Raw genomic sequence first — 13,699 nt, forward strand, 5'->3', positions numbered from 1 at the left:
CATGTGTGGTATGTATGAACTCATATAGTGCAGTTTTATGGACAGTACATTTTGTTTGCAGAAAGAAATTGCTTGAGCCGCACTTTATTGGCAAAATTGAATTTTTGTGCAATTTTTGCTAGCAATCTCTGTTTGCTGCAAAGTTGCATGAAGGTGGTTGTATATATGAACTATTAAATTGTGTTTTTATATACGGTATGCTGTGCAATCTGAAAAAGTTAGATTTTGGTATCACAGTCACAGTTTGGTAGGTGCAGTATAGCTTTTTAACATATTAGTGAATAACAGCAAAATCCTGCTTGTCTTCTGTATTAGTGTTTTTGGGAGTCTGAGCTCTTGTTGTAGTTGATGTTTGCGGTACGTATAGTATATATACACATTGTATACACCATAAGCTATTATTTTAGATTTATTTTGCATATGAATGTGAGATTGAACATGAGTTTTAGGTGCAAATATATGTTTTAGTGCATTTTTTAAAAAAATGTTTTGTGTTTGTCACAAAGTTGCATGAAGGTGGATGTGGCTATCGATGACCCATGAAGACATTTGTAAACTTCAGGTTGTCTACTTTCAAAAAATATATAGGGTTTAGGGGTTCACTTTTCATGGGGAGTAATCACTACATTTTATAGGATGATACTTTTTTTTTTTACATTTCCAGCTTCAAAGCAGATTTTTGTTCTTTAAAGTTCTGGTGATTTTCTGAAGACACAAGCATGCGGGTTTAGGCTATAGTGATATGAATTAACTCTGCACACGTTGAACTCTTATTTTTTAGGAGGTTTTGTGCATATAATTTATTGTTTGGTTTCCCCTTTTAACAACTAATATACATTTATTTGCATTTTTCATAAAACATTCACTTTAAATCAAAATTGCATGAAGGTGCCTGTTCATATACAGAACCAAGTGGCATTCTGTCAATTCTGCAGGTGTCTACTTTCAGAAAATATATAGGTATGGGGAGGTTGGATGCTTTTTTAATGTTGCAATTTAGGTTTGATTTGTCCATCTCAAAACTGTGAAAATTGTTCTGGCTACTGGAGGTGCAAATTTTTCAGAGACCCTTGGCAGTGAAAGGGTTAAGGCTCTACTACAAAAAAATGTACATATCCTTATAAAGACTATTGAGATGACTACTAGACCTTTATCAGTGTTTTCTTACACGTTGTTTCAAAAAGGCTGCTAACATCTGTGTTTTGATATGTACAATCCATGTTTTCATGTTTGATACAGATACCTTCAAAGAGTTGTTAGCCATCCTACTCTTTTACAAGATCCAGATGTCCGTGAATTTCTGGAGAAGGAAGAGGTAGGTTGTACAGCATCAGTTAAATAAGAAGTTCTTAAAAATGTTTTGTACTTTTGAGTGAATTCTACCTGATGTAATGAGTTATGCTCTTTTTTTTTTTTTTTTTTGTTTGTTTGTTTCAATAATTTGTATTAGTTTTAGAGAGTTATGCTTCTGGCGATTATACTTGGTGTAAGCTTCATTATAGTTTTGTATTATATATGTTTACAGTCAACAGCTTTAAAGTTTGCATTATGACTTTATAATATGCTGAAGTTTTTCTCTTTTAGCTTCCTCGTGCTGTCAGCACTCAGACTCTGAGTGGAGCTGGTCTCCTCAAGATGTTCAACAGAGCCACTGATGCTGTCAACAAAATGACTATCAAGATGAATGAATCTGATGTTGTGAGTACTGGATGCAGACTTTTAGGCTTTTACTATTGCATAATTTGGAAAGCGACTAACTCCTTCACGACTTAACTTGCATTGTGATTGTCTGTGTTCATGTTTTATCCTGTAGGTAATATAAACATGTTAGCAGTTCGGGCATATGCTTATAAGCAAAATAAGAGAAGGAACAGATGTAAATCCTTCCTGGATCACGCAATCAAAAAGACTAGAAGCATAGATCCTTCTTATAGAAAACCAAATAAAACTTAATCATTTAGTTAGTCCCTCAACCTATCAACCGGTTCTAAAGAATATATAAAGTGTCATTATAAAAAAAATGGAACATTCTTACCAAGTTCTGTTATGAGTTATTTACATATAGCATGGGGCCATGTTTCTCAGAAGCAGGAAAGAGGAATCCGTATATTGGGTGCAGGAGGAATAACCCTAATTTCATCCTATCTCCTCGGAAGTTTTGACTCCTTGCCCCTACAAGGGCAGTCCTGCTGCTAACCCTCAAAAAATAGAATAGAGCAGCACTCCATATGGTTATGCTTTCCTTTATTAATATAGTGCAACGTTTCAGGAGAATCCCTTCATCAGGTGCATGAAACGAATGACATACAGATTTAAGTTCAAATAGATAGTTGAAGTCCATATAAATGAATCACTTAGTCACAGCATCGATACGAGTACTTGTAAACGGAGAGTTCAGGAATATCAGCTTATTCCCAAAAGCAACGGCAGGCAAATTCAAAGAGATAAGCTGTGGGGTAAGCAAGGACACCTCTCATGGGTCTTCCTAGCAGATGCTTTCATGTGCCTGATGAAGGGATTCTCCTGAAATGTTGCATTATATTAATAAAGGAATTTTTTGAAGCGTAACCATATTTGAAGTGCCGTTCTATTTTATTTTTTGGTGGATTCTCCTACTGTGGGGAGGTGGTCAGCCCCACTCTGAACTAGCACCCTTAAGACCTTTCTTTTTTTTTAAACTGTAATTTTTATTGAAAATTTTACAAGAAACGTAAACGCACATAAAATCGGACAAGTAGCACAAAAGAAAAAAGAATCACTAACAAAGTGAGACAAACGGGAAAGGGAGGAGAGGGAAAGGAGGGGGGAGGTGGGAGGGAATCAGAGACCACGCAAAATATAGTAAGAGTCCCTGGACGACCAAATGGCTTGAAAGGCATCCATAGTGTGATTGAGAGATGCCGTCAGATATTCCATACTCCGGACATCTTTCACTCTAGCCACAAGGTCCACTCCCAAAGGCGGAGAAGACCTCTTTCAGTGGAGAGCTATAAGTGTCTAGATAAATAAGCAGGTCTAGCGGGACACCTTGGATAAATAAAGCATTGGTGAGGGACTGGACTTCTAACCAAAAGGGGCTGACACAGGTACAGTCTCAAAAAATGTGGCATAATGTACCAATACTTGAATGGCAGCGCCAGCAGAGGGGCGAAATGCTTGGGTTAAGGGAATTGGGCAGGGGTGTGATACCAATGCATAATTAACTTGAACTGGGTCTCACGGAAGGAGATACCTTAAGACCTTTCTAATACCTGTGTGCTGCCTTCACGCATAGTTTCTGCTGCTAACCCTGTTAGTTCGTGCATATGATGCTTTCATGGTGGGTATGTCTGATCATAAGAAGCTAGGTATCTGCTACATCACAGGATATTGCATAATACAATTTTCAGGATGTCTTGTTTGTCAAGTAACAAGAATATACACTGTCTGCAGAGTTTTTTGTTTGTTTGTTTTTTCATAATCTGACCTGTATTACTACCTTCCTTTTTCAGGATGTCTCCCTTAGCTTGTCCACATGGATGCATTTAGACAAACACAAGTTTGAACATAATGAACCTTGATGGTTTAGTTTGGAAATCGCATTGACGGATACTTTTGTATCTTGATAGTTTTTGTCCTACTAATTTCTAAATTAATAGGGAAAAAACAATACAATTGTTCAAATGCATCTTAAAATCAGTAGGGAGTACATGTCATCATTTGATCAATATGGAAATGCCCCCTAGTGGCTCAGAGCAGTGTTGCAGTGGTTTTTTTTTGTTTTTTTGACCCGCTGCAGCTTACCCATAAATAAATTGATATTTATAAGAGATAAACTCTGCTTTACAAAATATGCAGTGTGACAGGGATCAAACATATAAACACTGATTTGAACTTTTTCAGGTTCTGTCATTTGTTCTTTATTTTTTTGTTTAGTGGTTTGAAGACAAGTTGCAAGAGGTGGAATGTGAAGAACAACATCTTCGGAAACTTCATGCTGTGGTGGAAACGCTAGTAAACCACAGGAAAGGTATGTGAATAATGTTTTTGCAGTTAATTCACCTATAAACTCATAGGGTAGGTTCACAATACCACAATATCATTATTTAATGTACTTTGTTGTTATCCGTCACAGGATTAGAACAGTGGACATTAAAAGACAGATGCAGATGGAACCCCCTCCATTGGGTGTCAATTTGCAATCAGCCCCATGCAAAACAAAAACAAGATGGAAGCTTTCTTCCATCATGTTTTTCCATTACAAAAGTAAACAAACATAATGTAAGACAGCTTCTGTCGTGTTTTTACATTACAGTCAGTTGGAACACACACAGGTGGAGGGGGCTCTGTGTTTGACCATTACTTTACTACTGTCATTGTCTGTGGCGGTCATCCTATGACAGGCAAAGGACTTTAATAACGGTAGTGTGAACATAGGCTTAAACTGAGGATTTTGTTTCAAGCCACTTTAATGGGGACAGATGGTGCATTTTCTTATATGAACCTCAAATATTCTAATCATTCTTTTCAGGCAGTTTTACACTATAGTCTTTGTCTTTTGTTCTAATCCATCAGAGAAACAGAATGAAGGATCAAACAGAACACTTTTTCTATTTATATCCATCGTAATTGACAGCTATGTTAAATAAAGATGTAAGGTTCCTTTCTTTGGCCTTTCATTTTTTAGATGCAAATGCAGAAAAAGACACAGCATAATGCCCAACACCCCCACCCCCCCCTCATTTAAGGGACGATACATTATTTTTTAACATTGATGTATTTGGTGATACAAACGCAACATATTCATTTGTACGCTTCATTTTGTCAGACTTTTAAAAAAGAAAAAAAAAAAAAAAAAAAAAAAAAATACCCTTATTATAGTGTTATTGGGTTGGTGCTCTGCATTACCTTACAGTTTGTGCAGCGCGAAAACAGATTTCTAACACTGTCTTCATTCATTAAAAATGTTAACATTGAGATATATATTTATTACACGTGACATATTTATACTGACGGGGTACAGAGGGCAGGGGTATTTGGTGCCCCATTTAGGGTCGAACAGAAACTGCATCTGACTTTTACCTTAGATTCTTCTTTATTTCTGGCCCTGACTCATGGCGGAAAGCTGAAGCAGGACTTCAGGTTTCTTCTGCATCTTTCAGTCGCTGATCAGTCCCAGTTCAATGGGGCTGATCAGTTGTGGAGTCCATGGTAAAATTGAGCAGGATAATTATTTTTTCACCATCCTGCTCCAATCTTTGCCTTCATTTAAATACAATGAGAGTCAGAACCAGGGAGGAATCTGGTGCTGATTTTGAGGCCTCATGTGAACAGTTGTCAGTGGCAATACTTTTGAAAGATAAAAGTTCTCTTATTTATATCTAACTAGCCTCTGCCTGCGCCTGCCCACTTCGTCTGTGGGTTGTTGGTGTTGATGATCTGCCTTTATTCAGCAAATGGCTACCATTGATGGTTCGCCTGCTTCGGCATTTCGGCAGCTCTCATGCTGTCCTGCTGCTGAACTTCTTCCTCACGCTGTGCCTGTGATTGTTCTGGCATCTCAGCAGCTCGCTGGGACACCATATAATGAGCGTGTTGTTGGTGTTGATGATCCGCCTGCTCTGGCGTTTCGACAGCTGTCAAGCTGGCCTGCCGTTCAACTCGTTCCTCGCGCTGTGCCCTTGATTGTTCCAGCATCTCAGCAGCTCACTGGGAAGCCATATAATGAGCGTGTTGTTGGCGCTAATAATCTCCGTCAACTCTACTTGAGGAGAACTCTTTACTTCTGGCTGCCTTCATAGATGTTGTTTTAGAATTTTGCAACAAATTAGATTTTCTTTTTCCCGGCATGTTTAAAAGTAGCAAATTGGCAATTTGGATTAAGGGCGCTTTCACACGATGTAACGCTCCACTCATTTTGTCCATTTTACATGTGTAAAAATACACGTGTAAAATGTAGTAAGCCATTGAGTTTCAATGGCTTACGCGCGTATTTTTGAGCACATATTTTTGCGTGCATAATTTTGCGTACGCAAAAATACGTGCGTAAGCCATTGAACTCAGTGGCTTACTACATTTTACACGTGTATTTTTACATGTGTAAAATGGACAAAATGAGCGGAGCGTTATATTGTGTGAAGGCGCCCTAAAGGTGTTTTTCCATCCAGTGTGTCAGCACTGCCTGGGGCAGATCAGATAATATGCAAAAACATGTACACAATCCACTGAGGGTTAGCTGAGTGTTTACACAGAGAGATAACAGACCTGGCTTAATCAGAAGCTGAGATAAGCTGCAGCCAAGAGCAGTATAACAAAGTACGTGAAATTCATATCAGTTGTGAAGCCATGTCATTTACCGGGATAAAAAGAAGCCTATGTTTTAATCCAGGTTATTCAAATCCTTTCAGCGGTTTTTGCGTGATTGACTAACAAACATCCAAACACACAAACTTTCACATTTATAATATTAGTAGGATTAGTAGGATAGGATATATTGATGGACTTTTGAATATGTATGGACTGCTTCTTTTTGCAGAACTTGCTGTGAATACTGCTCAGTTTGCCAAAAGCCTGGCGATGCTAGGGAGCTCAGAGGATAACACTGCACTTTCCCGGGCACTTTCTCAGCTAGCTGAAGTAGAAGAGAAGATAGAACAACTACATCAGGAACAGGCTAACAGTGACTTCTACCTTCTTGCTGAACTTCTGGCTGACTATATCCGCATCCTGTCTGCAGTCAGGGTGAGTGACATAACTGATCTAAGCAATCCAACATATTTGTTAAACATGAGATTGGTATAGGTACTATATGAAAACAAAGAAAAAAATTTGTATGAATATGCCTATTGGTGACATGGTGTAACTCAACCTATTCTGTAGACACCGACTGTTTAGTAACATTTGCTATCACAGAAGTACCAGTGTGCCATGTCTTTTTGTATGTATTTCTACTTGTTACATACTGACTATGTTCTTTAAGTTGGGGGACCATGATGACGTTTACTACAGGGAAGATAAGCAGCTGGCAAAGCAGACCACATTATTCTAGATATGTGTCCTTGCTGTGCTATCACTCAGCACAAGGTTTAGAATGGCTGTGGAGTACTAACTGTCATAGCCTTCTCATCTCCTTATTACATACCATGCTGCTGCAAACTCTGCAGATCACTTAATCTATTCTAGAAATTCCGTAACTTAAGACATCACCCGTAGTCAGGTAATGGGGCACTGAGTGAAGGTCCTTACCAAAAATTAAAGGTATTCTCAATCACTCTGTATTGAGTATCATTACTGTAGGGGTCTGACACATAACACCCTCACTGATCAGCTGTTTCAGCAGAGTGTGCTGTGCCAGAAGTAGATGGATTTGTTTGCTGTGTTTCCACACTATTGTAGCACATCTCCTGATTCAGATGAATTAGAGCTCATTTCACAAGCATGGCATGGCCATTGCATGGTGTATGGAGACCTCTGATTCCAGCCACGTACACTGTGTTTAAAAACAGCTGATTGGTGGGGGTACTGTTCAGCAAATTATTTAACTTCAATCCAGTAAAATATACTATTGTAGTTTTTAATCACAATGTTTTTAGATCATTTTGTTTTTTATGGAAGATACAAGACTCATTTTGCGCTACAGGCCATGCTTCACCGATTCATTGTGTCTGCTGTAGGGTGCGTTTGACCAACGTATGAAGACCTGGCAGCGTTGGCAGGATGCCCAGTCAACTTTACAGAAAAAGAGGGAGAACGAAGCCCGTCTGTTGTGGGCCAACAAGCCAGATAAATTACAGCAGGCAAAGGATGAAATCTCTGAGGTGAGTGTGAGGTGAATGTGCTCTGGTTTCTCTGAAGTGTAGAGAGTGTTAAACACCTACTTGTATACATCCATACACACTATATTGTGGATAAGGTTTTGCTTACGCATTTTATATGTGTGTAAAGTCTTGCTGCTCAATATTCAAGAACGCCTCTCAAAATGCCTACACCACAGTACACAGTAAACGCTGTAATACTTCAGAAAAATGTGATCAAAAGACTCATATCAAACCACAATGTATATAAAAATATAATATTTGTAGAGAAAATTTCATCAAACATATGCTACATAAATATATAGTTAAAAACTACAGCAGGGCAGATAATGTAAATGCCAAAACTGACAACATAGAAACCACAAGAAACAAGTATAAGGGGCTACAGTGAACATAGATAAATAACAAATGTATAGTAATAATACATGGTATAGTAACCATTATTTAAGTCACAGCCCACGGTAATGGCTTAGAAAACACATAATATCACACAGATGCAAAAGTGCTGAAATAGTAGGCAACAGTACTCGACTCCTTTGTAGTCCGTTAATATATTTTAGTAATATGTATAATTATCACTCAATTATTCACTAACCAAACAGGTCCTAATGTGGACCCCACTCTGGTCCATATATATGGTTACTAATACATGCCAGGGAAAGGGCTAAGCTGGAGCTCCCCAAAAATGCAAAGTGCCTAAAATGCATCCCTACACATTTCGCCGATACGGCTTCCTTCCTCAGGAGGCCCCCACATTAGGACCAGTTTGGTTAGTGAACAACTGATAATTCTTTATTTATATATTAACTCACTACATACAGGGCGATTACTGTTGCCTACTTTCTCATCAGTAGGAAGAAGTATCCTTCAATTAATATTAAAACCTGTGGTATAGCCCTTCTGCGAAGGTCGGACCCGCGAAAGTCAAGGGACCACTGTAGTAGAATTATGATAGACTAGCTGGTACCCGCGACTTCGTCTGCGGTGATCGTAGAAGTGGGTATATACAGGCGCGGGTAAGGTTTTCGTACTGTGTATAAGGGATGGGATATGAAATGTAACTTTATCTTGTTTTTGCTGTAATTCTGAGAGCACATGAGAATTTTGTGTTGAAGTTAATTTGTATTTCAGCTGCTATACGGTGTTGGTATAAACTGTACATAGTGTCTTTGGGACAGAGATATTACAAGTGAATATACTTGGAAATACGACATTGTATGATTTGTTATTTTCCGCCAGTACATGTAAGTTTTGGGCACAGGATACTGTTGAGCAAGTAACATAAAGTCTGTCCCTGTGCATGACAGTTTAGTAACTCCATGCACCTCTTATTAATAGCAATTAACCCCATCATGTCCCTCACATTAACCCTTGTGTAAGAGTTACTGATATGTGAGTACTTGGAGGTAATAATTAAGTATCTTCATTATTGAGGTCTTTTATTAGTACCTCCATATGTCTCACATATTAGTAACCTTTATATGAGGCACACAGGGGTTAATATGAGGGACATGATGGGGTTTATTCCTATTAATGTGAGGCACATGAAGTTACTAAGACTAAACTAATAACCCCAAATGCCTGACATTAATTAGAACAGTAATCCTATGTACCTGTGTGTTTTTCAGTTTCACTTTGCTAGCAGCTTCCTCTCCTCCTCGGGGAATTTTTGCAGGATGCAGACGGCAGGAGCTACCACTATAGCAGGCACAGACCTGAGCGATTAAGCTCCACCCCCTGGGTTTCCTGCACCCCTCTCAAAGGGGAGTGTCCTTATGCCTCAGCTCTAGCAGAGCACTGAAGGGACCTCGGACTTTATTTAACTCTTGCAGGTCCTGTGCTGCTGGTGTGCCAGTGAAATACGGCAGGAGTGCCACTCTTGGCACGTGTGCCAGGGGTTGCAGACCTCTGCTGTAGAGGGTAATATGAATTTTGTGGCTTGCTATGGTCCAAAGTGTGTGAGATTACAGAGATAGTGATGTGAGTTTGGGTTTTGTGGAGGTCCTGGGAAAAACGTATGTGCGCTATTGTGACGAAAAGTAGCCTATTGCGCAATCCAGTGTAGTAACTATGTTTGTGGAAAATTTCAGCCAAATCGGTGGAGCAGGTTTTGCGTGATTGAGGAACAAACATCCAAACACACAATATTAATAGGATAATGTGGAGATAAAAGACAACACTGTGAAAGGGAACTATTCCTTTGAAACGTTTTATTAAAATTTTATCTACTTCCTACCTTTTTAATTTTAATTTTTTGTTTATTTTTAACTTGAAATAAGTCCGCAATGTGTAGATGTGGAGGCTTCAGTATACATTAACACTTCTAAAAAATTTTTTATATATATATGTATAAAAAATCCTTCTGAATATTAAATGATTTGTTATAGACTCAGTGCTGCAGTCCAGAGCAAGTGATTTCAGAGACTGAAAGAACTAGTTAGTAGATCATTTAAAGAGGACCTTTCACCACCTCCTCCAGTTCTTAACAGGCACTGCTACACTGATTCCAGATCAGTTGGAATTTTTTTTTCTATAGTCTTCACTATTTTCAAGTAATTTTTGCAGGTATTTTGGTGTCTGATATTCTATTTAGCCTCTGTACTGTCAGATAGACACGTCAGACAGGAGCAGGAAAAAGGGTGTGATTCAGAGTTCCTATCAGATGCAGCCAGTGTCAGAGCTCAGAATCACACCCCTTGTCTGCTTCTGCCTGACACCTCTCTTCTGACAGTACAGAGACTAAAGAGCATATCAGACACCAAAAATTACCACATTAATTGTTCAGGAACAGTGGAGGCTAGAGAGAAAACTCCAACTCTGCCAGAATCAGTTGAACAACACCTATTGATGGATGCAAAGAGCTGAACTTGGCAGAGGTGAAGAAAGGTCCTCTTTAATTGTAGGCTACAACACATTAAAGCTATTGCATCTCCTAAAATCCTTCAGACTTTAGAAAACCACTGGTCAGGATACACTTAGGGGTAAGACCCCACATAGCAAAGTACAGCCAAAAAAATGCTGCAAAGAGGTGTAAATGACATGCTGTGAGTTTCAAAAAATGTGAGCGTTTTTGAAAATGCAACTTTTCCTCTGCAGATTTTTTTGCAATGTGTGGATGGGATTAGCCAGAATCCACTCAGCAGGTACTATAGAATGCACATCCTACCAGGACAGATATTAAGCTCAATGTTCTCTTTGTGTTTACATAGAGAGATTATTCAAACCCTGTCCGAGCCTTTATCAGCAATCAGCAAGCTGTTTTTTGGACCGGATTTTGAGGTGGCCTCCGTGTCAAAATCCGGTCCAAAAAACTCTTGTGTGAACCCTACCTTAGGCTGGGGCCCCATGTTGTGAAAAAGCAGCATTTTACCAGCAGAGTGGATGTGTTCTGCATCAAAATCTGGACCAAAAATCTCCCGTGTGAACCCAGCCTAAGAATGTGTCTACTTTTGCACCGTAGCATTTTTCAAGTGAATAGCGCTGTACTGCAATACTAGACAAAGCTCATAGACAAGAATAATAAAAAACAAAACAAAAAAAAAACAAAACAAAACCCACTTTCCCTTATGCTCCATGCACACCTCTGTGTGTGCCATCTGAGGTGGTATCCGATGGTCCATCTGTTCCGGTGAAAATAGAGCAGGTCCTATTCTCCTTTGTGTCATCAGAATGGACTGGAAGCTCCCATAGAGATGAGAACATCACGGAATACACTCAAATGACACTCGGGAATCTCTCGGAGTGCATTTTGCTGCAAAATCAGCTCCACTTCAGGTGCACACTTGCTTGTGTGCATGGTGTTTTAGAGAGAACCTGTAACAGTTCCTGTCTGTTTTAATAAATATTTCCAGAGCCTATTTTTTATTTTTCATTCTTACACCTCTGTGTTATTTCATTCCTGTCTTATTCCTCCTGAATATTTATGAATAAGTTGACAACTATTCGTTTTGGCTTTACACAGTCTGGCAATGTTGGCATTGATTGGCCTGTGTCAGTATAAAATACAGTTGTCAAAGTGGGTTTTTTTTTTTTTTTTAAAATAAATATTCTTGTCTATGAAGATTCCATGCGTTTAACCCCTTGGTGTTCCGCCGATTTACACGCATTCCTATGCCGGCAAGGTATTCGACGAATACTATTCGCTCAACACTAATAGGCATGTATCCCCACCTGGTAGTGTCCAGTTCTTAATTGAGTCATAATTTTCGAGGTAATCAAATCTGAATTGCTAAATAATCGCCCTATTTCTTTTTATGATTTTATTTTTTTAAAAAATACCTGTGTGTAATCCATTTCTGTAATCTGTTTTTTTTGTTTGTTTTTTTTTTTTCTAGTGGGAGTCCAGAGTCACGCAGTATGAGAGGGATTTTGAGAGGATTTCTGTGACTGTTCGAAAGGAGGTCATGAGATTTGAGGTACATAGTAGTAACATGATGCATCATACAAAGGATAATTTGTCATATGACCCCATGACAAGCTGCATGACATTTTTCATGTAATGAAAGTCACCTAGAGATACAACTGATGTTATGAAGGCACTTGAATCTGTTTCTCAGTAGCTGCTAATCCTGTCAAGTTTACAAGCTCAAAATTGTCTGGAGCTTAGTCTTTTGGGTACAGTCCTGTATTCCCGAGCAGAAAAGGGAGCTCCCAAATGAGTGCTACAAACTGATTCCAATCTCTGTTTTACTTTAACTTATCTTTAGGCACGTTTCACCTGCTTTTTTTTTAATTTTATTTTTTTTATGTAGATTGTGAGCCCCACATAGAGCTCACAATGTACATTTTTCCCTATCATTATGTCTTTTTTGGAATATGGGATGGAAATCCATGCAAACACGGGGAGAACATACAAACTCCTTGCAGATGGTTTTATGCCCTTGGCGGGATTTGAACACCAGCACTGCAGCATTTTTTTTCTTGCTTTTATTTTGTGAAACCAGACAAACATTAGCCATGTAAAATTCTTACCCAACATTATGTATTGCTTAAAATAGAAATTCCTCAAAATCTCTGCCTAAGGAATAAATAGGATGTCTACTTTTTACGGTGTTTTTTTTTTCCTTTCCATTTTTAGAAAGACAAATCGAAGGATTTTAAGAGTCACATAGTGAAATACTTGGAAACCCTCTTGAATTCACAGCACAAAGTAAGTGACCAGTCCTATACTTTAATATATGTTACTGTAATAGCACAGATTAAAAATTCTACTCTGAAAATAACAAATATACAAAAAACAAATATAATATGTACAAACAGATTTATCTCCATCCAACAGAATAGGCAATAAGTGTCTGAGACCCAGGAATCTGACTGAACATGAAAACAGGAGTCCCTGTATGCCCCATGTGAATGCAGAGGTAGTGTGCCACCACTCCATTCACTTCTATGGGACTTTTAGGTCAGCAGTTTCTGTCATTCTTATACAAGTGAATGGAGTAGGGGATATGAGTATGCGCACTTCATTCACATGGGGAATTTGGGACCCTCATATTCCCATTCTTATGATTGCTGTGGCTTCCTGCATTTGGATCCCCAACTGTCAGTCACTTATCCTTTGCATAGGTTATAACTGTCATTCATTATAATACCCCTTTCTCTTGGGATCACAGGGTGAGTTTGTAGTGGCTTAGTCGTGGTAAAATTACTGACCGCTACCCAGCTGCAATATACAGTAGCAGTGTGGTGGATGGGATATAAATATATCCAAACCACGCACTGCAAAAAAAAAAAAAAGACCTTCAGTATGTCTGCTATTTCTATGAGTTCAGCCCTAGTTTTCAACCTTTGATATGCAGTCCAGGAATTGCATCTGAAAGCAGTGGTGAAAACCAGCTAGCAGACAATGTTACACCTGTAAAATGAAAAACCACACAGAAAACTGTGGCAAAGCCGAATGCAGTTTA

General features: G+C 38.7%; 1 protein-coding gene across 1 annotated transcript in view; it reads left to right on the forward strand.

The window, feature by feature from the left end:
- SNX1 (sorting nexin 1) overlaps positions 1–13,699 on the forward strand; it is a 32,676-nt gene that overhangs the window by 17,070 nt on the left and 1,907 nt on the right. The window contains exons 8-14 of the mRNA XM_075273706.1: positions 1,240–1,315; positions 1,585–1,698; positions 3,916–4,009; positions 6,515–6,720; positions 7,653–7,796; positions 12,128–12,208; positions 12,871–12,942. Of these exons, the coding sequence (XP_075129807.1) occupies positions 1,240–1,315; positions 1,585–1,698; positions 3,916–4,009; positions 6,515–6,720; positions 7,653–7,796; positions 12,128–12,208; positions 12,871–12,942 (787 nt within the window). The remainder of the gene's footprint in view (positions 1–1,239; positions 1,316–1,584; positions 1,699–3,915; positions 4,010–6,514; positions 6,721–7,652; positions 7,797–12,127; positions 12,209–12,870; positions 12,943–13,699) is intronic.

This window comes from Leptodactylus fuscus, chromosome 5 (assembly GCF_031893055.1).
Source record: "Leptodactylus fuscus isolate aLepFus1 chromosome 5, aLepFus1.hap2, whole genome shotgun sequence".
Lineage (NCBI taxonomy): Eukaryota > Metazoa > Chordata > Amphibia > Anura > Leptodactylidae > Leptodactylus > Leptodactylus fuscus.